Here is a 26,344-nt window from a genome sequence, read left to right on the forward strand (position 1 = left end):
TTTCTCGTTTCCATGAAAACACGATCCCATGGTGTCTTTTCCAAGAATATATTGGATCATATTGATTTTGGCTTCATTTTGCTGAATTATCATTTTTAGTATTCTTATATCCTCCAAATGTTGTTTCTTCAACAGACTTTCAATATTATTCATGGTAAGGTTGGAAGTGTTCAGGTTCAATCCACTCATATATTAGAGGTACGTTTCTTTGACTGTAATGGAATCTTCCTTTGAAGTAATCCAAACACAAAGGTTTGGCATATCCCATCTTTGATGTAGGGGTAGTTCGTTTTCAACCAATCACAGTTCTCAAAACCCTTCACATACACACTATGTCATATACGGCAAAACAATCTTCAAAATATTCACAATTTCATTAAATGGTATATTTCCCTTCGAATATCGTATTCCGTAAACATTTAATAGCGTGTTTGGAGTTAGACGGTGCTGCAAGTTAACGGAAGAGACTTTCAAATTTGGATGAAAACCATAAAAATATAATTATAGCCATGCCATAATTATAACCATAATGCGAGACAGGATTGTGGGAGAAAATTTGAATTTTAACGTTCAACATATTTTTAAGTTTCATACCTAAAGATATGTGTGGAAAAATCATCGTAGACTGACACAAATGACATATTCCATCTATGACTTGGCCTTGAGTTGCGTGTGACGTCGCATGACAGCGTAAAAACCCCTTTCAACTCTCCGCCTATGATTGGACTTCGGAAGCCGCAACGATAACATCACTCCGGATCGCACGTCACATGACCTTGGAAATTACAGCCGATTTTTAATCTTTCCCTTCCCCTGGACCTGGGAAAATGTGTATCGTTCAAGCACAATATCCGTTTCCCTTCAGATAGAAACATTAAAAATTGAAGATAGGATGTATATATCAAAAATCTGTCAAATTATCTTATGAAACGATATCCTGGTAGAGGAAAGGGTAGCAGGGTTACTGAGAATTTCATATACGCGAAGGCGTATAAGTTGTTCAAGTTGTTGACGGCGTATAATAAAAACATGGAAATCCAAGAAAAAAATTAGGGAAGATGATACTTCAGGAAGATACAAACACAGTTGAAATGATATTCCGAAGCACCTCCAACGAAATTGAAGCGAGTTTATTCTGAAATGATAATAATGACACTTGAATATTGAGGAAAGTGTTGAAAAGGTAACTTTGTACAGGGTAAACGTAATATAGACAATACTAGATGATATCAGGATATTCCTTGACATGAAAAGGAAGTGAATTTTGAAAGCAAATGAACAAATATTATGTAAATTCACTACAATAATGATACATTCATGTTGAGTACGACAAATAATATAGATGTGCAGAGTAAGCGCTAAATGAACTAGAAAGGGAGTAGATTAAACGTGAGATTACGACGTCCACGGTAGGAAAAAGTGTTGAAGAGGTGATAATGTGAAGGATAAAAGTAATATAGACAATACTAGAGAGCGCATCATGATTATATCAGGGTATATTCCTTAACATGAAAATGAAGCTAATTTCGAGAGCAAAATAGACAAAAATTAGGTTCATTCGCTACAACAATGATAAATTCATATTAAATTTGACAAAAAAATATAGATGCATTGTATAAGCGCTAAATAAACGGAAAAGAAGGTGAAGTCATGAAAGAACTGGATGAGTGTTCAATAAATGAACGTTATGAAAGTTTTTTGTTGTAATTGATGGGGAAATGCAATCACTTTTTGAAAATACCTGTCATTTTTATCACAATTTTTGACCAAAGGTCAATCGAAAACGCTTATGATGAAAGAGAAACTACACTGGTGTGACGAGAAATTGCGTGCGGGAATAGCCACAAGCTTCGATACAAATCATAAAGTATGCAATCTGCATAGGGATCATATCTGATATACACTCAGGGTCGAAATGTTCACCGTTGTCTTTATGTCTGATATTTACCTATGAAATATCATGAGACATTTAAAAATTCATTATATAGCTCATGTCATTTTATACAGTGTGACCCATTTAAGATGGAAGCACCCTTATAAAACTTACATTTTTCAACCGATTGGAATGTTTTTTTTGTTAGGTAGATATTCAAAAAGTCTATTAGGACACCAAATATCATGAATAAATCTCAATTTCCAGGGCCAACTAATCTTATTTTTCAAGGTCAAAAATCTAAAAAAATTACTAGCGATTTTTTTAGAAAAACTCTGACTACATCACTGGATTTGTGACATTTTCAAATGGGTAACATGTAAATTAAGTAGAAATGCGTCAATCAATAAAAAAGTTATAAAGGAATGAAATTTGAAAAATATGCCGTTTAATCACCCACCAATTCATGTTCAGGAATTTTATGAAAATTCTGAATACACCACTGGATTCAGGATGTCTTGAAATATCACTGGTCACAGTTTCATCGAAATCTGTTCAGTAATAAAAAAGTTATAAGAGAATGAAGTTTGAAAAATATGTTGTAAAATGAAATTTTAACAACGTTCTTACTACACCACTGTTGATTATTGAAAAAATTATTGGGGTGATTATTGCAATGTCGTACAATTATAACATCTGAAAATCATGATGGTAAAAATAGTCTATAGGTATTTCTCGAAGTGGAGTGGATACATAAACAAGTACAATCAGGAGAGAACTCCTGGTTAATCTTCATGAAAACAATTTCAACAATATAAGACAAGTCTAATGTACTCCCAATAGAAATTATAACGAAAAAAATATGCAATGGATAATAATTATTATAATTCCAGTAGGTAACATCAGCTGTGATTTCTTCCTTTTGTTGAATAGCAAAAAATGAGATTTGCAATTTTAACTGCCTGTTATTCAGAATGCATTAATGAAATAAACAAGTTAGCTGTGACTTACAGTTTCTCATCTATTTATTTGCGCATGAATTGTCATTTTGTTAAATTGTCATTTTGTTACGCACCATTAGTGAACTGAATAATTTGTGTTTCAAAATAAAAACAGATAATGGCTCAATTGTCAATTCAAGAAAAAATCGAAATTATACGTCTTTCCGGTGATGATTACCGGAGTGAAAGAGAAGTAACTAGAATATTCAATGAAAGACACCCAAATCGTCCAGCCATAAGTAACAGCACGGTACATAAAATAAACCAAGTTTTCAATCGGACTGGAGCAGTAACCACATATATTTTAAAGAACAATATACGAAGAAGGAACGAAAATAACCAGACTATATTAGATTACTTCAGAAATAATCCAAATAGTAGTTTGAGGGATGCCAGCTTAGATTTAAACTTACCTAGGGAGAATGTTAGGCGATGTCTGAAGAAAAATAAATTGAGGCCATTCAAACCAAAGTTTTTACATACTCTGGAACTAGGTGATCAAGAAAAACGATTGGAATTCTGCTTATGGGCCCAGGGCGAGTATCTTAATGACAGGCAATTTTTAAAGAAAATTTTATTTAGTAATGAAGCTAGTTTCACAACAAATGGAGTGGTTTCATCACAAAATATTCGCTATTGGGCCACTGAAAATCCTAACTGGGTGATAAACTGTAAAAGGCAGTATTCAGAAAAAGTGAACGTTTGGTGTGGAATACTGAATGAAAGGATAATTGGACCATTCTTTTTCGACGGCAACATGAATGGCGCAATTTTCCTACAATTTTTAAGGAATGAATTTTCGGACGCAATAGATGAACTTCCCCTTGCAGAAACAAGAAATTTATATTTTCAGTTAGATGGTTGTTCCATACATAATGCGGGAATTGTGAAGAGTTGGCTGGATCAAAATTACCCTAATCGTTAGATAGGAAGGGGGAGTACATTAATTGGATGGCTACCAAGATCGCCTGACCTTACTTCGCTCGATTTTTTCCTTTGGGGTTATGTTACACAAAAGGTTTACAAATCACGACCAAGGAATCGAGTGGAACTGTGCACCAGAATTCAGCAAGCTTGCGATGCAATTACTCCACAACAATTGAGGAATACTTTAAAAAATATTCGTAAGCGATATGATAAATGCATTGAATTGGATGGAAGTTTGGTGGAGGCCACCAGAATATGAATTGCACTCATTCATTTTTCAATTCGGTATCTTCTTGGTTTCTATTTTTACATTGATTGTGAATAAAAGATTGTTTTCCGCTAGTTTGTAGCAATTAGAAAAATGTACTTACAGTTAGTTTTTTGTAGATTCCTTTGAAATTATTGACACTAAAGTTTGTTGTGGTAAACGTTTCATGAATTTTATTTGAATAAATAATATTTTGTTGAATATTGCCCCTAATCCAGTGGTGTAGTAAGAACGTTGCTAAAATTCCATTGAACAACATATTTTTCAAATTTTATTCCTTTATAACTTTTTATTACCGAACAGATTTCGATGAAACTGTGATCAGTAATATTTCAAGACATCCTGAAACCAGTGGAGTATACAGAATTTTCATAAAATTCCTGAACATGAATTGGTGGGTTGATTAAACGGCATATTTTTCAAATTTCATTCCTTTATAACTTTTTTATTGATTGACGCATTTCAACGTAATTTACATGTTACCAATTTGAAAATTTTTAGATTTTTGACCTTGAAAAATAAGATTAGTTGGCCCTGGAAATTGAGATTTATTCATGATATTTGGTGTCCTAATAGACTTTTTGAATATCTACCTAACAAAAAAAATCATTCCAATCGGTTAAAAAAAGTAAGTTTTATAAGGGTGCTTCCATCTTAAATGGGTCACACTGTATAATACTCACCATAAATACGGTCAATTTGAATATTTTTAATTTGGAGTTATGAGACTTTACTATCGCACAACTCCTCTTACTAAAACCATGTACCAAAACTTCTCGCTCATAATGGAAAACGTTTGTGTAGACTGATTGCCTATTTTTACCTATTCTAAGTATAAAAATATGAAAAGGTAATTAAACAGCAGCAATAAGGTTTCTTCATTCAGTGCTGGACAAAATAAGTAACGGGATGACAAACAAATAATTCAAAAATGCACAAATTCACAATACATTTTCAAACAATCTTCCATTCTGAGCTATGCAAACTTCATTTTGTAATAGATCGAAAAACTTCTCTAGTCCTATTCCTCGTGTATTCTGGTGTCATTGGTTTCTTTCGTAAGACCCGTTCTTTAACATATCAACATAGATAGAAATGTAGCGGCGTGAGGTCTGGGGATCGTATTGGGCAGTAATAGGGGAGCCCAAGTGGGGATTTCGGGATTTCTTAAAGCGCGGCAGATTAATATACAGGGGGGTACATTATACCCGGTTAAATACCTCAACCAAATATGAGTCCAATATATATGGCCACCTGTGGGGGATAAAGGATCAGATTAGTTAAAAAAAATCGATCATCAGAAATTCTCGAGAGCATCAGATTAAGGTATTGTGAGTTAATTACCTGCTAAAAAGTGTATATTCCAGTAATCTGACAATTTGAGAGTGACTTAAAGAAAGGCGAGGGCAGCAAAGTTGTAAAGAAATAACGTCATTTCGACAATTTCGAGCGTAGGTAATTTTTTTCATTTTGAAGGAAATAATTCAAGGATATCGAAAAATATATAATCTGACGATTTTCGCCAGCCGAAATAACAAAAATTCGTCGATAAAGTTTAATGCGTGCAGCTGTGTGATACCTACATTTCCCTCTTCAAATTTCTATTCCTCTATTCTCTATTCACGTTTTCTGTATCTATTACTCTCTCACTCCGTCCCCGCTCTGAATTCTGTTGCCATGACGCCATCACAGCTGATCACGGAGACTCGTTCATGATGAAGATGAAGATGATTAATTAATCAATCAATCAATTGATGGATGTAGCCGTTACAACGTGGTGAGAAATCATAATGAAGAAAAGAGAAATTAAACTATCTATGTTTTTACCACTTTTATTTGTAACTAACGTTACTGAAGTTTCGTACTATAGGGACATTTTCAAACCTATACAATAATATAAGGACATTTTCAAACTTATACAATATATAAGTTTGAAAATGTCCTTATAGGACGAAACTGCAGTAACGTTAGTTACAAATGAAAGTGGTAAAAAACATAGAAAGTTTCATTTCTCTTTCTTCCATTAATTAATCAATTAATTATAAAAAATAAATTTTTTTGAGCATTTAAAAAAAAATGTTTCTTATAAATACAAGTATTCTACTGAAAAAACATACACTTATTTTTTGCATGCTATTTTCTGAGCTTTTCAATTAATTAGGTTCGATGAATTGAAATTTTTTTTAATTGTTTTTGTCAGATTAAGCGAATCCCTCTAGATAATCGTCAAATTATTCTGTTTCCTTGATCTTGATCAGCCATTGTTTGCAATAATTCAGGAAGACATGCCAAGACGTCCAAAAACGTCAAAACCGCTTCATGTTTTTCCACCCATCTTTGGCAGATGAGCTTGCATTTCTTCTCTAAGAAGATGTATTCGTTGAGCTGAGCCACGAAAGAAAGTTGCTACACTTGATATAACTCCTATAGCATTTCTTATACAGGGTATGATGCAGGCTGTACTACAAGCAAAGTTGAGTCGGTGGCTTGCACAGTGGGTAAAAAAGGCTAAAGGCTGAATGCTGGATATGCGTGCCTGAACACACAATTTTACTATATGCTAGCCATTCATGTCCCTTCAACCAGCTTATTTGAAAAGATCGATTCTTTTTTCCTTCACGCACCAGTGGAAACTGTTGTAGGTTGCCAAGTATATTTTAACCACTGGTATCTTTCTTCATCTGTAAGAACTAATCCGTCTCGCCGGTTGATTAATAGTGCACCTGAAATCAAAAATAAATAATTAACAGATATCAAGATTATTTTGGCAAGGTACCTATATCTCGTTCCTGCAACATGTAGCTAGTAGAAGCTGCTGCTGATGGGTTTGTTGGCATTGATATAGTTACCGCAAGCGTGGATGCACATGAGACACCACCAATTTCAATCCCTTTCCCTGTACCTGCAACTGCATCTTCGTTTTTTTGTTTTTTGGTGAAGAAAAACGCACTTATGCTTCTCTGTTTTTATCACTCATAGTATGATATACAGTAATATTGTAATATTACTTTCCAAAACTACACTAATTGAACTAAGTTACAAAAAAATGTTTACGTAATTATAACAAGCGTATGAAAAACACAGCGTGCTATGACCTGTGGCGACCTGACTTACAATACGCCGAAACTCCCGGCTATTCTATTCACGTAAAAGATAAGACTGCATGTAAACAATGTTGACAGTTGTCCTCGCGTTTCGATTGGCTAGCTATGATATCGAAGAAGGCACAGAGTTGTATTAGGCTGTGATAGTCTAGCAGTACTACCTACTGCATATTATTAATACTAATAACACTTCTCTTTAGGAGTATGTGTTTATAATATTGTTCTCCAGTCTAAAGTAGCTAAGAAGTCGATATGAAATATTGCATTTTGTGGATAAATTCGATGAAAACGCAAATACCTCTTTTCAGTAGTTGCAAGTCCTACCCTGATCTAGTCGACGCATGACGTGAATTTGCTTACGAGCACTCTCTCTCTATCTAACGTGAATGTACTATTATAGTCCTGACTCCCGTGTACGCGCCCTCTTTCGCGCTTTCCACCGACCGCGACCGTACCGCTCTCGCAAACGCTGATTGTCATCTTCATTTGCAAGTACGTGAAAGAGATGCAACGAACAAAATTCGCAATTCCAGCCAGAAATAGGCACGTAGTCCCGTGCCCCCCATCAAATCCACCTATGAACCCAAACAACCCTATATTCATTCGACTGAAAATATCAAGAGTATTCTATTTAACAAAAACATAAGTTTGGTCTGGTCTGTCACACATTTATTGGACAGCTTGTATATCAGTCATAATTATCAGAATATAGCTCTCATTGATATATTGACAGATGTTGTTACTATGTGGTGGGAGCTCATAATGAAAAATGAGAATTCCCACACAGCACTAGATATTCATGGAATATTCCCTTTATATCATAAAACGAACGTATATATTCCAAATATTCATAGAATATTCTTGGAATATATACATGCCTTTAGAATATTCATACAATATGCTTGAATGAATATGGCAGGATTATTCCCGAAAGAATGTGCATAGAATGTCTATAAATGGATTATTCTCCTTTGAATATTCTAAGAATATTGTCGATCGAATTTACCATATGGTATATTCTTAGAATATATCCCCACGGTATATTTTGGAATATTCTATACAATGGAATTTTGAATTATCTTATAATAACGTATTCAAATAATTCAATATTATTAAAAACAAAAATATTTGAAGATCTTAATCGAATGCATAACCTAATGTATATAACCCTGACAGTGTTAACCAGTTTTTGAACTCAACGCAAAGATTCTGGATGAATTGCTCCAACAGCAACTGTTGGAAACGACAAAAAAATTTGAATGGGCCAATAAATGAACCAATTGCATCAATAAACTGGTTTATTATCATCCTATTTGTCTTTTTGTATTTGAAATTATTTAATTACAAAGCGAAAAATCCTGGAAACAGAGAAATGGGGAAGTGAATAATTGGAGTAAACGTTCCTCATTGGTCAATTGAAGTGTAGCGCGCGACAGTCGAATAAGCTCTGTGAAAGCGGCTGTCCCTTAATGCATGGTACATTTGCGTTTGCGTTAAATTCGACATTTGATTCAACATGGCGGTTGACGTGGCAGGTTCGCGTGTGTAATACATGATGTGTTGGTGTTATTATCAAAGTATAATTCTGTCACGTTCAGTGTACCATTTATAATTTGGGGTTGTCCAATTTGCAGTACAGCGAATAGTTTGATTTTGGATCTTCAAACAGGAGAGTTGCATCTATTCAGTCTTCAAGAAAAGTAAGTAAAATGCAATAGTATCGATAGTAAAGTCATGGTGATTAACCTACTATACCTCATTTTAGGTTCGAGGAGAGTTGGTGTGTGGGATTTGTTGGTTTGACTAAGTACATGTTTGAACTAGAGTGATTTCAGTTGTGTATCTTCAATAGAGAGAAGTAAGTGAATGACACATTCTTTTGTATCATTTGTTTTCATAATTTTTGTCACTCGTTTTCAAGATAGTATCAATTTGCCCAAAAGGAAACAGAGTGGTACCTGGTACAGGCAGGTGCGCCAAGGAACTGAAAATGTAATGATTACTTTTCAACAAGACAATGCAAGTTGCTCTCCAAGTCATAAAATGTTGTAAATGTTCATAAGTAACCTATGCGAAAAATATCTATTTGATTTTTATTCCAGTTTTATTGTGCCACTTTCAAATAGTGATAATGAACGTTAATGTACATTTTGTTCCAGGTATTACTATTGAAACACTGGCTGATGCATTGTTGGACAAATATAAGGAAAACTATTCTGGTGAGCAAAGTTTGAATAACTTTAAGTAAGTGAAATTCATTGAAGAACCCATCATCCCACTCATTTTAAATACTTCATTTGTGGGTTTATTTTTCTAAGTGAGAAACCTAACCTAACCTATTTCTTGATGTAATACACTTTTTCTTTTTCAATGAAATGATATATTTATTATTTTTTAATTAGTGCTGATGAATTCACAGTGTTGTTATTTCAGTATATTTTTTAGTATATATTTGTTTGAGAGTAGGAACATCCTAATTTGAATGCATTTCTGATATTTGTAATATGACAGTATTCAGGAATATTTTATTCAGTGAATAAATATTTTGAATTAGATTTTTTATTTTTAATATTGGTTGAAACGTCAAATATTTCAGTGTATATTGTTTTTAAAATATATTTGTTTATGAATATTATGTGTTTTATTACTTGTGTGAATCTTGTATCAAAATGCAATATATACATGCCTAATAGCGGTTACTCGTCACATTCTTGGAATATTCCAAATATTCCTAGAATATTCATAAAATATATTTAAAGAATATTCTATGGTGTTTCTCTATTGTATATTCCTACAATAAACTAAGAATATCCTGAATATTTTATGAATATTCCTCGGGTTCTATTCCTGGAATATTCTTAATAGAATATACCTTAGATATTCTGAGAATATTATAAGATATTCCAAGAATATTCCCAAGGAATATTCTTAAAATATATCAAAGGTTCGCCAGGAGCACTTCCAGGGAATATTCTCCAGAAGATATATATATATCCATGGCATATTCATAGCATAATACAATATCCTTAAATGTATATTCATGAAATATACCTGGAATATCTATTGCTATGTGGGTTAAATACAAATATCTTTCATAAATCTATGTCTACAACTTTTACTCGAAACAATTTTTTTATTTCTAATCGTTTATACCCCCTCATTACCATATCATATCATCTAGTAACCTAAGAAAACAAAAAGTCAACACACTCTTAGGCAGACACACACGCATTCACCATTACACAGGCTTTCACATGTCATTCATAAAATACAGTATATTCGATATAAGCGGAGATGAAATTAGCTTGGTACAGTACAAGTTGAGAAAAATGTGTTAAAATAGGCCCCCGAGACATCAACCCTCTTTATGAATTTTACTGAAATTGAATATGTCCAGTAAGCAAAAAGTGGTTTGTATGTGTATACGGCACGTGTTTGGCGTTAAGATTGAATTATTGTTGTATCATCTGATGAATAAATATAAAACTGAATACCAACCTCTGAAGGATTAGAAATAAAATACCTGAAGAATTTCAGAAAAACACCAAAACGTATTTTTGAACACTAATGTCCCCAATAAATGAAAAATTGTTTAATATTGTACAGAGTTGAATAATTTATCGGCAACATTACCCTCGATAATTGTTATGTTATCAACTTTTGTCGGTAATAACTATAACACGAGACTTTCATCTAATGTAGAGACATTAACATGTTTCACATTCAATGACAATTAGTCGTTTTCTTAAAAATTAATGAGTCAACTTAACCTTTGAATGATTTCGAGTTAGTGCGTATCATTACATTAAACATTTGTTTCATTTACATTAATTCACGAAAATTTAAGTTCGAGATGATGTAGCCTTGAACTCGCATCCCCCGTTACAGATCGCTCTTGAAATGCCGACCGCTGAGAAACATTTTACTCTTTGGTTAGAAGTGACGTTTGGCGGTGACCTTGAATCGCGAAGTTGTCCAAACTTCATTTGAAAGTTTACCGTCGGAGTTATCTACCCAAATGTGCTAATGCACTTTTTAGTCTACGGTCGGGGTTTTCTACCCGAATTTGCATAATGCCTATCATGTTTGAATAAACCATTTTCAAGTAAACGTGTAAACTCATTCACTTGAAAATGATTTAATAAACCGAAACCGGTCGTAACACAAAAGTTATTTTTCCCTACCATATATTCATTATGAATGTCTACAAAATGAATAGGTCATAAATTGAACAAGTTGTTCTCTGAAGAATTTGAGAAAAACACCAGACCAAAAAGTACTTCGTGGTAGAGTCCAGAGTGAAATATATTTCGAGTGCAATCGGCATTAAATGTTGATTATTTCTGTCTACCGTTATACTTATACCTGCTTTTTTACCCCCGAATCGAAATATATCTGACCACTTTCAATTCAAGGTCACCGCCAAACGTCACTTCTAACCAAAGATCAAAATTTTTCTCGGCGGTCGGCATTTCATTGGCGATCTGTAACGGGGGGTGCGGTAAAGTTCAAGGCTACATCATCTCGAACTTAAATTTTCGTAAACTAATGTAAATGAAACAAGTGGTTAGTATAATGATACGCACTCATTCGAGGTCATTCAAAGGTTAAATTGAGAAATCGAGTAATTGTCATTGAATGTGAATGATTCTACATTAGATGAAAGTCTGGCGTTATACCTATAGTCATTACAGACAAAATTTGATAACATAATTATCGAGGGTAATGTTGCTGATAAATTATTCAACTCTGTACAATATTATACAGTTTCTCATTTATTGCGGACATTATTGTTCCAAAACCCGTTTTGATGTTTTGTGAAATTCTTCAGAGAACCATTTTATTTCTAATCCTTCAGAGGTTCGTATTCAGTTTTTTCTCATTCATCGGATGAAATGACAATAAGACCATCTAAACATCTCTTATACACGTGTCGTATACACATACAAACCACTTTTCGCTCACTGGACATATTCAATTTCAGTAAAATTCGTAACGAGGGTTGATGTTTTAGGGTGTATTTGTAAAACATTTTTCTCAACTTGTACTGTTGTTTGGGTTTTTACCGGGTGGTTCGGAAGTCGTTTTGGGTGAATGTGAAAAAAATTGTTTATTAGCCAGTAGTGTATTTTTTGAACGACACGTGAAAGCCTATGTGTTGACTTTTTGTTTCCTTAGATTACTAGATGATATGAAATGGTAATTAAAGATTTATAAGACACAAGACAGGGGTGTATAAACGATAAGTAATTTCAGGTAATTTAATCAGGTAATTCAAGTAATTTACAGAGAAAATTTTACAAAATTTTACAAAAAGGGGAAAAAAGAAGAAAGAGGTAATAAACCACTGTGAGTCACCTAAGCAAGCTTGTGATGTGATTCTCACAGCGGTATTACGATATATATATATATATATATATATATATATATATATATATATATATATATATATATATATATATATATATATATATATATATATATATATATATATATATATATATATTTATATATATATATATATATATATATATATATATATATATATATATAATATTTATATAGTACAGTATTCAAACGTCTAATTTAACTTCTATAACATGTATTATATAGAATGGCGAGATGTAGTTAGTAGCAACCCTGTGCAGGTCTAGAGGATTTGTTACAAAATCTACGTTGTTTAGGTCAATATGTATTTAGAAATAGGTCTTTTATTTTTTCATGATTTTGTTCTATAAAGCACTTTAGTTCTTTTTTCAACTTATAGTTCTTAGTGATATTTTTTATATGTGGAGGCAACATATTAAAGAGTTTGGGACCGTAGTAACTCATAAATCTTTGAGTATGATTTTTTTTACATAATGGTACCACTGTGTTTCGCTTGGCTTTAGCACGAGTATTGTGAAAGTGTGGTAAAGCTGGTAATTGAGATTTCATCATCCATAGTAAGCAATGGTAGGTATATAGTTTTCTTACATCAAATAATCCTGTCTCCCTATAAATTGCTTCCGTGTTTTTCTTAAGTAATATTTTTAATAACGTATTTTGCATGACCTGTAGGTTATGTAGATAATTTTTGCTCAAGCCTCCCTATGCTGTAATGCAGTATCTAATAATTGATTCTGCTAAGGAATCGTATATTATTAATAAAAGTTTATTATTTAGTACATTCCTCAGTTGGTAGAATTTATACATGAGCTTTCTAAGTCTTTTAACGGTATAGTCAATGTGTCTATCCCAACGCAAATATTGATCCAGCATTACACCAAGATACTTTATGTAGCATGTTTTTTGTATAGTAGGACAGGAGCAACCAGGAAAATGATCACACTGGAATTTATGAATCACAATTTTATCACGGACTGGTTGGTCTTTTGAAGTTGTAGTGAATGCCACAAATTTAGTTTTACTGATATTTAGACTGAGACGGCTAGCATTTAGCCAGCAATATAGAATTTTTAAACTATTTTCTGCTGTTTCATAGACTGCATCCCATGTGTCACCAACAAAAAGTAGTGCCGTGTCATCAGCATAAGAAGTTATTTGTGCTTCAATATTTTCAATTTTAAATATGTTATTGATGTATATTAAAAAAAGTATGGGTCCAATCACTGTTCCCTGAGGGACGCCAATGGTAACGGGTAGTGGATTACTGAATGAGTCGTTAATTTTTACTATTTGGTTTCTACCTGAAAGATAATTTGAGAATAACTTTAATGCGATACCTCGAACTCCTATTTCTTCTAATCTATCTAACAAAATGTTGTGGTTGACAGTATCGAAAGCTTTCGCGAGGTCTAGAAATACTGCGATACTCTTTTTGTTCTGGTTACAACTTTCTATTATATCACCAACTAAGAGGTTAACGGCGTTTTCAGTAGATAAGTTCTCGCGAAACCCGAATTGTCCTGAAGATACAATATTATATTTATCAATAAACTGTATAAGTCTACTTTTTAAACGTTTTTCAAAAATTTTTGCGAAATTATTTATAATAGTTATTGGCCTATAGTTAGTTGCAAGTTTTTTGTCACCACTTTTGAAAATTGGTACAGTAGTGGATTGTTTAAACAAATCAGGAATTGAACCTTCCATGAAACATAAGTTAATTATGTGGCAAAACGGATCTAAGAAGAAAGTGTGAAATTGTTTTATCACGTCAACTGTAATTCCATCAGGTCCAGCAGAAGTGTTGGTTTTTAAGCTAGATACAATTATAGTAATTTCATTTTTTGTTACCGGATGAAGAAATAATGATGTTTTCAAGTGAGGTTTATTTCTGTTGGAAATTTCGGGGGGTTTGGATGTATCAATGTGACTGGCCATAGCGGTTCCAATGTTTGCAAAAAAATTGTTGAAGTAATTAGCCTTTTGAGTAAGTGGATGGACGATAGCTGCTTCCCCCTATTAGAGATAAAAAAATGTTTCGAGTAAAAGTTGTAGAGATAGATTTTTAAAAAATATTTTTATTTAATTCTCATTTTTCATTATGAGCGCTCACCACGTAGTAACGGCAACATCTGTCAATATATCAATGAGAGCTATATTCTGATAATTATGACTAATATACAAGCTGTCCAATACATGTGTGACAGACCAAACTTATGTTTTTGTTAAATAGAATACTTCTGATATTTTCAGTCGAATGAATATAGGGTTGTTTGGGTTTATACCGGGTGGTTCAGAAGTCATTTAGGGTAAATGTGGAAAAAATTGTTTATTAACTAGTAGAATGTATGGTGTTCGATATCCTAACTCAAGGTCTATAGGTACGACCAGAGAGTTTTTGGAGGGTTAACGGAATATTTGTGGAAACAGTCAGCGTCAAGCATAAAAAAAGCAAGTAGTGAGTGGAAGTGTAACAAATGAAAAAAATGAATAGGCGGTGATGTTTTTCAAAGTTGAGAATCATCATGGTGGTATGAGGTAAATTGCAAGAGAGTTGGATATGTATATACTTCCGTGAACATAATGTTCATCAAAAATAAAGTTCATGCATATCGAATTGAATTGCATCAAGAAATATATGAAACTGATAACGATACCAGAGTTCGGTATTGCGAATATGTATTAAATTCAATTAGCGAAGAACTGAATATTTTGAAATATGTTTTGTGTTCTGACGAGTCCACATTTTGTAATAATAATGGCATCGTGAATTGACATAACATGCACTACTACTCAACAGAGAACCCCCATTTGATGACACAAGTCGATAACCAAAACAGACGGTCTCGGAATGGAAAAATTCATAGAGATTTCCTTCGAAATGATTTATAAAATTTGTTGGAGAATGTACCGATTCACACAAGGTATAGGTTATGTTACCAACATCGGGTAAGAAGATTTTTGAACAGGTGGCGTAGGAATAAGAAGATTGGAAGAAATCGACCTATTCACTGCCCAATACGATACCCAGACCCCACGTCGCTAAATTTCTATATAAATATGTTGATATGTTAAAGAACGGGTCTTACGAAAAAAAACAATGACACCAGAAGACACAAAGAATAGGACTAGAGAAGTTTTTCGATATATTACAAGATGATGAAGTTTGAATGGATATTGTTGATAGACTACATTTATCCATTGCTCAAAATGTAAGATTGTTTGTAAATGTATTTATGCATTTTTCAATTGTTTGTCATTTCGTTAATTATTTTGTCCAGCACCGAATAAAAAGACGTTATTGCTTTTGTTTAAATACTTTTTTATATTGTTATACTTGGAATAGGCAAGAATAGGCAATTAGTTTTGAAACTTCACAAACGTTTTCCATTATGAGCGAGAATTTTTGGTACATGGTTTCAGTAAGAGGAGCTGTGCGATAGTAAAGTCATTAACGTCAAATTGAAAATTGAAAATAACGGTGAGTATTATATAAAATGACATGAGCTATGTAATGAAATTATAAATATCTCATGTTATTTCATAGGTAAAAATCAGACATAAAGACAACGGTGAACATTTCGACCCTGAGTGTATATATCAGATATTATCCCTCTGGACCTTATATCTATCCAGATTGCATACTTCATGATTTGTATCGAAGCTCGTGGTTATTCTCGCATGCAATTTCTCGTCATATCAGTGTATTTTCGCTTTCATTATAAGCGTTCTCGACTGACCTTTGGTCAAAGATGGACATAAAAATGACAGGTATTTTCAAATAGTGATTGCATTTCCTCATCAATTACAACATAAAGACCTTCATAACTTCATTTATTCAACACTCATGCATTTCTACCACGACTTCACCTTCTTTTTCGTTTATTCAATGCTCACACAATGCATCCATATTCAATATGAACTCATCGTCATGTAGTGATTATACCCAATTTTTGCTAATTTTGCTTTCGAAATTTACTTCATTTTCATCTCAAGGAATATACCTACCCTGATATAATCATGATGCGCTCTCTAGTATTGTCTATATTACTTTTAACCTTCATATTATCATCTCTTCAATACTTTTTCCTACCGTGGACGTCGTAATCTCACGTCATATCAGTGTATTTTTGTTTTCATATTAGGCGTTCTCCATTAGCGTTTGGTCAATGGTTGAAACAAAACTGATTGCTATTTTCAAATGGTTGTAGTTCCTCATCAATCATACCAAATACACCTGTTTGACATTCATTTACTCATCACTTATGCGTTCCTATTATGAATCTACTCCCTTTCTAGTTCATTTAGCGCTTACTCTGCACATCTATATTATTTGTCGTACTCAACATGAATGTATCATTATTGTAGTGAATTTACATAATATTTGTTCATTTGCTTTCAAAATTCACTTCCTTTTCATGTCAAGGAATATCCTGATATCATCTAGTATGGTCTATATTACGTTTACCCTGTACAAAATTAACTTCTCAACACTTTTCCTCAATATTCAAATGTCTTTATTATTATTTCAGAATAAACTCACTTCAGTTTCGTTGGAGATGCCTTGGAATATCATTTCAACTGTTTTTGTATCTTCCTGAAATATCATCTTCCCTCATTTTTTCTTGGATTTCCATAATGTTTTTATTATACGCCTTGAACAATTTGAACAGCTTATAAGCCTTGGCGTATATGAAATTCTCAATAAGCCTGCTATCTTTTCCTCTACCAGGATATCGTTTTATAAGATAATTTGACAGATTTTTGACATGTACATCATATCTTCAATTTTCAATGTTTCTATCTGAATGGAAACGGATATTGTGCTTGAACGATACACATTCTCTTCTACAATCATACCATAACAAACTGATTCAAATAGAAGGAACACAATAACTCTAGTTCTGTTCTAGTTCTAGTTTTTTTAATTTCACCTATCATCTCTTTGCCGTAATTACAAAATTTGTTCTTGATTTAATATATGATATGTTCATCAAATCACTTTTACAAATATGTTAGCACAGTCACCTAATTTTCCATATTGAAGTAATAAACTCAGGTGTCTGCTATTCCATTCGTATTTTTTTGTGAATATGAAGACGGCACCTAGGTGTAAAAATATGGCATTTTAATATTTTAGATTGTCAATCACATCTGATCGACTACGCCTACCAAATGATGTTTCATCGTTCTATTTACCTCTTTCAAATCTCTTTTCTTTTAATCATATTTCAGCAGGGAAGTTCTCAACTGCATTCGAAATGGATTCAAATGATCCATTTTAAACTCTGATATTCAAATTTCATGCCATATTTTTGCCAATATTCTTATTTGACAGTGCAATCCTCTTTCTTTTCAATATATTTTCAAAAATCCTCTAATACAAGCAATTTCATAGATCTTGTTATCTGCATATAAATATAGAGCACAATTTCGTATCACATTTAACTAACTTTTAGCGAATGAAGCCCAAACTACTTTCACCATTTCTATCATACTATCATACGAAATTCCACAAGATGCTGAAGGTTGAAGCGATGTTTTATCTATTTTCCCAATATAAACTCATGTTCCAATTTATAGCTGCTATGGAATTGATTTGATCCTTCCGTATACTCATGGTTGAAACTGCTACTATAAATCTAAATTAGTTTTTCATCGACCTTTTTTTGGGAATTTGTTACCTTCCACAATCTGAAAAATATAAAAATTAGAATGGAGAACTTTATACAAGTGTAGACTCAAACGTAGTTTGAGTTACTGATAAATAAAAGATTTTTCTTAGTGAAAAATACTTTGATTTTTACGCAGTAACTTATCGGGATAAACTTAAAAGTTTGCCCTTCTACACTTGTATAAAGTTCTCCATTCGAATTTTAATATTTTTCAGATTGTGGAAGGTAACAAATACTCAAAAAAGGTCGATAAAAAACTGATTTTTTCCTCCACAGAAATGACTTTCGTTCAATAAATCTAAATTATTTTATATTTTGGTGTCCAGTATCATAGTTTTTGTGATCTACATGAAATTGCTTAAAAGGTCCAGGGGAAGGGAAAGATTCAAAATCGGCTGTAATTTCCAAGGTCATATGACGTCCAGTTATAGGCGAAAAGTTGAAAGGGGTTTTTACGCTGATGACGTAACTCAAGGTCATGCGGCGTCACACGCAACTCAAGGCCAAGTCATAGGTGGAATATATCATTGGTGTCAGTCTACGATTATTTTTTTCACACATACCTCTAGGTATAAAACCTAAAAATATGTTGAACGTTAAAATCCAAATTTTCTCCCACAATCCTGTCTCGCATTAGAGCTATTCGCTATAATTATATTTTTATGGTTTTCATCCAAATTTGAAAGTTTTTTCCGTTAACTCATAGCACCGTCTAACTCCAAACACGCTATTATATACACAAGTTCCGAATAAAGTCACCACAGCTGCCGCTATCGACAACTTCTACAAGTAGCTGTCAAAGCTGTCAAAGTGTCGAAAGCAGCACTGCAATATGTCCTTGGAAAGCTTTGATATCATTCCGAATCATTGTGTTGACCATCTGCACACGTCGTACGAAAGCCCTAACTTCGATCTCGAGGCAGAATAACAAAGTCTAACTAAAATTTCGAGGCCAAACTCATGATCACGTACTTTAATATAATTCTCTTCGAATGTCTTTCCACATATACCACATGTAGTGGCATTATTGAAATCGTGTTCTTCCTCAACAGTTAAAGGGTTCATTAGAACGACATTTTTCAAATATTTGTGACATATATTGGTGACGTCAGCCTCCAAGTTTGAAATGAAAACTTTAGATGCATCAGCCCCTCTATACAAAACGAATTTTGAAATTGAATCATCAAAATAGCACTTTATGAGGTATGAGAAAGCGTATGGTTCATGAAGATAGGTTCTATTTGTGAAAGACTCAGCAAAATTTGGCTCATTTGTATGCACTGGTTTAAAGATTGATTCCAATTCAGCACACACGGTGAATGGAACTGTCAACTGTTTCTCGATATTTTCAAATTTCAAAATATTCTCAGGTACACATTCAACGAATTTATCAACTCTGAACTTTGTGGTTGGTGTTGTCGATATATGATACAATCATTCAATTGATGTCGCAATAAACCCCGCTCATTACCAAAGTACAATAAACAACCATCACGGAAATATTTTTTATGTTCGTGTGCAGATATTTTGAGATGATACTAATCTCGATGAATCTTGAATCCAAAAATACCTAATGACTGTTATCAGAATCGTCCATTATATTCAGCAGATTCACATGACTATTGAGTCTACGTTTTGAATAGTGTAACGGGCCTACAACTTCATATTCAAGTATACCAGAGGTTCTCAAACTTATTTTGTCTACCGCCCTCTTCGAGAATTAATTATTTTCTAGCTCCCCCAATTTTTTTTTTACTTTACTACATCTCAAGAATCACAATCGCAGTTATTATTTTAATAATTTAATTATGTGTGTCATGTGAAAATAAGACTTTCTAAAGAGGGTAATGTAAAACACCATTTTGTAATATCAGGAACACTTTTATTCAGGCATGCTTCGAGGTAGATAGTCGCTAGCTGGCTTGCTCCAGTCTTTTAACACGTTTTTACCAGTGATACGGTGCAGAAAATTTTGAAAAGTGCACAATATAACTAGTAGAGTGCCTCGTGTTATTACCTATAGTGAAACAACATGGCAGGTACTAGAAATAAATTAGAAATAAAAAATCTAATTAGAGAATCTGTTTTAAAATCTGTTTTTTTCCGTTAATCAGCTGTCGCCCCCATAGGAACGACAACTCAGGTTGAGAAACTTGTGCGAGCTAAGGACTAACGAGGTCTTACCTTTGAACGTGTGATTCCTGACGCGGTCGAATAACGAATTGTTCACAAGTAAGGAATTTATTAGTCAAGTCCCAAAAACAATCACAGACAAAATCGAACAAAAAATCCATATGCTCGAGGACAACGTAAAAAGCATGGATGATAAAATTAAAAATTATGAACAAAAAATGGATAATTTAGAAGAGCGGGAGAAACTCAGTAATATATACCTATACGGGATGCCCAAACAAACGGATGAAGAATTAACCCAGCGTCTGATTCAATTAATTAATGAAAAGAGGATGACATAAGAACTGTTTTCTGCAACGGGCATCAAAAACCCTAGTTTAAACTCCGGCCAGTTATCTTGAAATTCCAGCAGTATGAACACAAACTTCTGGTTATTTAAAATGTAGGAAAATTAAAAGGTTGTAACATCTTCATCGCTGAAGACCTTACCAAGAAACGTAAATCAATCCTTCTAGAAGCCAAGGCAACGTTCGGAGACAGGACAGTGTGGACTTTAAAAAAAACTGTTTTTCCGTTAACCAGCTGTCGCACCCCTACGAACGACAACCCTCAGAAGTCGAAACTTGTGCGAGCTAAGGATTAACGAGGTCTTACCGTTTAACGTGTGATTCCTAACACGGGTTAGGAGATATATATGCAAAATTACCGGGAATAAGGTCAGAATCAATGATATTCCTGATATCGTAAATTATAACGTTGCGCAAGGTTATTTCTAACATTTTATTCATTTATATTTTTTTGTAATTTCTTTCTTTTCATGCACTCTGTAAATAAACCAGAGGCTTGGGGCAACTATAGTCAGTGAAACTAATTTCGTCTTATCTCACTAGTCTGTAAGCACTGAATTCAATTCAAGAATATCCTTCGTTGTTATTATTCTTTTCATTTTTTTTTTATATAATGATTGACTACTTAGATGTACTCGAGGACAGTGTGGAAAGAGAGACTCTGGTAGGTATTCGATAGTATTGTTGAAAACTTTAAAAATTTCTCAGGTAACGAATGTCTTACCATAGAACACTTCAACATAAGAACCTTGGGAAAAATTTTCGATGAACTCCTGTTATTTATTGAAACGTTTGACCCAGAAAATCTAGACGTTATCATCCTCTATGAAACTTGGTTAGTTAGCGACGTGGACAGCTTCAAAATTCCACAATTTGATGTAATATATAACGATTCTAAATTCAATCATAATGATGGAGTTGTTGTATATATCAAAACCACCATAGATTACATAACCTCAATACAACACCTAACAGAAACAAAACTTATAGAAATGGTCAAATTGTCAAATGTTTCTTTCAAAATAACGACATGTTATTGTTCACCTGCAACCGAACTAACCTTGTACCTCGAAGAACTTAAATATTATTTGTCGCCCCAAAAAATACTTGACGTACACATTTTTATGGGTGACATCAACATAAATAGGGTAAGATGGGGTAATGCCAGTCAGTTAACGATATTTGAGCATTAAAGTGAAAATACAAAACCTATAATTATTATAATGAAAGCAAAAGATAAAGTAACATTTATTCTATGTAATTGAACACAATTGAAAAGAAAAAACTGACATTTTGTAATATAAAACACTCAATTTGAAAAACTTGTCATTGACCGAAATTGTCCTGACCTGTGGGTATTACCGGTCATGGGCATGGGCAATACCGGTCATACACAAAAATCACAAATATATCCCCTCGGTGTATCCTTCCCGGAACATAACTGATGTGCCCATTGTCCACATGTTGTACATCTATACCAAACTTCACTATTCATTGCACACAAGGCAAACATTTAAATCTGTTTCATAATTTTCGTTATCACTACAGATTTCCATATCAATATCAGATTCCGAGGACGACTCTGTTTGTTTTTTGCTTAATTTTGTTCGAAGTTTTTTCCGGGTAGTGATGTCTGCTATCTTTGGTTCTTCAATACTACTTTTATCTAGCGAGTCTATTATGTTTCTCTTAGCGTCCTTTAAACCTTTTCTTTTATTCGTCTTACCTTTATTCTTCTCCAGTTTTTCATTCTTCTTAAATTCTTTTTCTTGCAATAGGTCCTTAAGAGGTGTAGAAGTTAGAATGGTCGAGTGCTGTTTAGGTCTCCGATTTGGTTTTTCAACTCTCGTAGTCTTTTTTGGTTTTGGAAGGAGATCTACAACAGTGCAATTGAGTGAGGACAGAGGTTTTGAAGTAGGTGTTGCAGAGACTACATTTTCTGAAGAGTAATGTTGTTTCGAGCATCCTGTCACTTCTTGGCCCGGCCCTATATCTTGAGCAATATCATTGTCAAGTTTAGTATCATTTTCATTGATGAAAACAGTTATTTCTTTTGGCTCATTTAAAGCTTCAGCAGCCAAGTAGTCTTCATCTTTGAAGACATGCGGGTTAATGGGGTAGATTCCGGTTGCTTTGAACCCTGCCTCTCCTTTACCTACCGATGCAGCGTTAGCAAAAGCTTTTCGAAACAATGAGGCAACTTCATAAGGTGATATTTTTTCTCCTGCATAGGATTTCATGTAGAGATTGCACTCATTCCTATAATAGGACTTGAGTGGTCCGTAAAACGAAACGTCTAATGGTTGAGTCCTGTGAGAGGTATGGGGTGGTATGGATAACATGGTAATATTATTTCCTCTGCAAAAGTCATAGGCTGCCAGTGAAACGTGACTTGAATGGTTATCTAATATTAATAAGATTTTGTCAGATTCGGATGGTTTTGCATGAACCACAAAATGTTTTAGCCATTTAACGAATAGTTCTTCTGTTATCCAACCATTCTTGGAACATTCATATGCAGCTGCAATGGGACCATCTTTTTCCAATAGGGATGAATGCCGTTGGCGAGGAAAAATAAACATTGGAGGTATAAAACCTCCAGCAGCACTCATTGCACAAACAACTGTTATGTTGCGACCTCTTTCCCAGCTTGTCATCGAACCAACCCTCTTTTGACCTTTTGCCGCTAACACTTTTCCCGGATCCTGGACCGTAGAAATTCCGGTCTCGTCGACATTGTAGATGTTTCTCGGTGAAAAGTTGTGCTTCTCATTAACTTGTTGAAAAAGTTTGTAGAACCGGTTGACTTCTTCTTTATTGAAGGCAGTAGCCCTGTTTAAACTAGTTGCTTCTGCTTTTCGTATTGAAATTTGATTTCTCTTTTGAAAGGCTATCAGCCAATCGCGACCTGCTAGTTTTAATTCGGTATTAAAATTATGGGTTATGCCATTTTTTCAGCATACTGAAATGCCATGCGTCGGACTTTCTTATTGGTACAGCCATAAAATATGGATGCTAGATATTTTATTTGGTTTGCCATTTCTTCCTCCTGCTCCCTGGTGAAAACAGTGTTTCTGCCCATAGTAGGAGTAACCATTTTTTTTTCTTTTTAATTCTTTCTTGCAAGGTGGAAAATGGAATTTTAAATCGTTTAGCAGCAGCTCGCATAGAAATCTCACCTTGTTCATGTAATCGTTTGGCAGCATTAAGATGTTCAACAGACCACTTTGCCCTCTCAGTTTCTCTGATACGTGGCTTCGGCATCTGTAATAAAAAAATTAAAAAAAAACATTAAATAATACGTTTTTTATGTGGGCAATGCCGGTCACTTGACCGGTTTTACCCTCACATGCATGCCCTTATTCAAAAATCATTTGAAGTCTTAACGGTTTTAATAGTATTCATATTGAAGCGTAAGAGGATTATACGGTGTAGTAACCTACTCTTGAAATAGGTATAGTTCTAAAAAATAGTAAATATAAGTACTTACAACTTATTTTCAGAGTTGGTGGAACTACAAGAAACACCATAAATACAAAACCGCCAATCGTATTACTTTAGCGCTTGTCTCTGACTGAATCTACTCAAGGCGGTCGGTACGACAATACTAAAATCCGCCGCTAGAGCGATTCGCTGTTGCCAGATTCAACTCCTTTCAAGGTAATATTGGTATGACCGGTATTGCCCACTGACCGGCATTGCCCTATTTTCCCCTATATTAAACACCTCGGACACTAATACTAATAATTATATATGTTTAATGTCCCAACAGGGATATTTCTCCTACATCAATAAGCTTACCCGAGTAACCAAAGACACCTCCAGTGTGATTGACCATATTTACGTAAAAGTATCAGGAAACCAAACTTTCGGGAAAATCAAATTTAAATCGTACATTTACAGAACTAATCTAACTGATCACTATACTATTATAATTTCAATAAAAACGAGGTATGTTTCCCCTGACACTACAAACAACAATAACATCAATGCTGAATATACGAACACCTATATAAATCACAATAAACTAAAAACATTCCTTGAAAAAGAAAATTGGAATGATATTCTCAACCTAAATCAACCAGAACTTGCTTACACATTGTTCGGTGATAAGATCACTGAATATATTAACGTATCTAAAAATATAATAACTAATAAAAGAAACTACAAAAAAACTGAAATCCTGGATGACACTGGGGCTTTTAAACTCCATCGGATATAGGGATCACCTTAAAGAAAGATTGAATAAAAAATACTCAGAAGAATTACAAATGGAATATAAGGCAATATAATAGAAAAAAATTATTATTATATAAATACAATTCACGATGCTTAAAAAAAGTATAGAAAATTTTGGCAAAATATAAATGAAATGACCAACACCAACTCGACAAATATAAGACAAATATATATAAATAAATATAAGACAAATATAACATTATAGATGATAATGGGCAAAAAAATTTCGATGATAAAAACAAATCAAATTACTTCAACAGTTTTTTTGCAAATATTGAGCAACAAATGGCAGAAAAAATTGATAAACACGACACTTTACCAGAACATTCCAGCTGGTCAAGTGTTTTCTTGTAGTTTGCGCCGGACGGAGGAGAACTTTCCACAAGTTCCCGTGCTGGTGATCCTTGTTTCGTTGCCTGCACCGAATACTGAAACTTGTCTTCTAAATCGATGTCTTCATCCTGGTCTATCTTTTTGAACTGTCCCCAGAACCCGATCCAGCTTCTCACATTTCCGTCGAACTTGGTCAGCTCTAACTTTGGCAATCGGAATTTTCCATTGATTTTTTCACCATAAGAAATCTGTGAACTGGTTCCAAAATCTGCTCGCATTTGGTTATCTGCCAATCGTATTGTGCATTCAAATTTATATTTCATTACTTCAGCTCGATAAAACTCCATATCGTCGAACTCTTGTTGAACTTCGGAATCGTTGAAATTTCCGGAAAATAACTGCTCCTTGAAGTTCTCATCAATAGTGAATATTCGATCACTCCCGTCTTCTAATTGTCTCAAGAGTGATAGTATTTGTGCCTTACTCGTTTGCTTCGTACTTAAGGCTACATCTAGGTCGCTGCTAGTATTGCGAAAATGTCTTCGCAACTGCTCTCTTTCTTTCTGGATAATATCCATCCTCAATAACTTTGTCCTGTCACGGTCGCCACTATTTTAAAAATGGGATAGACATAATTTCATTATCAAATAAAGTCGTACTGACGTTTTAAAATTCTATTTATTTGACAACTCTAATATAAATCTTCTTACTAACAAACTTGATTCAACTGAAAATATTATCAGACATCGCATAAACTAAATAGAAAATCTATATACAGAGGGAATTATAAAAACATACATTCTAAATCTAACACAATCTGTGATAGATAATGCAAATTATTATTCCAGAAAGGTTGAAAAAATGCCAACTGAAACATGTTCATCTGATTGAAAGTTTGTAGTCTACATGAACAGTCACAGTTTCTCTTCCTTAAAATGGTATTGGTGATTTCACAGCTTCATTTTTTCTCTCATTCTTGAATTTATATATCAATGATTTTGGAACTCCAGTCATTTGCAAATATATTTCCACCAGAGTATCAACGGTGGTGTATGA

At 33.6% G+C, this 26,344-nt stretch overlaps 2 protein-coding genes and 1 long non-coding RNA gene across 3 annotated transcripts in view; 1 reads left to right on the top strand and 2 right to left on the bottom strand.

Moving 5' to 3' along the window:
* LOC111510481 (uncharacterized) overlaps window positions 1–26,344 on the top strand; it is a 63,917-nt gene that overhangs the window by 7,470 nt on the left and 30,103 nt on the right. The window lies entirely within an intron of this gene.
* On the bottom strand, window positions 6,135–7,322 carry LOC111516396 (uncharacterized). Its single transcript, XR_012466142.1, has 2 exons — window positions 6,846–7,322; window positions 6,135–6,792 (listed from the first exon to the last, which is right to left on the bottom strand). It is a non-coding gene; the product is annotated as an uncharacterized lncRNA (long non-coding RNA).
* Window positions 19,143–24,972, bottom strand: LOC111517523 (uncharacterized). Its single transcript, XM_074178309.1, has 2 exons — window positions 24,207–24,972; window positions 19,143–23,980 (listed from the first exon to the last, which is right to left on the bottom strand). Exon 2 carries the CDS (start codon window positions 23,371–23,373, stop codon window positions 22,204–22,206), a length of 1,170 nt encoding a protein of 389 aa, XP_074034410.1. The 5' UTR covers window positions 23,374–23,980; window positions 24,207–24,972; the 3' UTR covers window positions 19,143–22,203.

This window comes from Leptinotarsa decemlineata, unplaced genomic scaffold, assembly GCF_025532065.1.
Source record: "Leptinotarsa decemlineata unplaced genomic scaffold, Ldec_3_MD MMD2_tig00003736_RagTag_RagTag, whole genome shotgun sequence".
NCBI classification, from domain to species: Eukaryota; Metazoa; Arthropoda; class Insecta; order Coleoptera; family Chrysomelidae; genus Leptinotarsa; species Leptinotarsa decemlineata.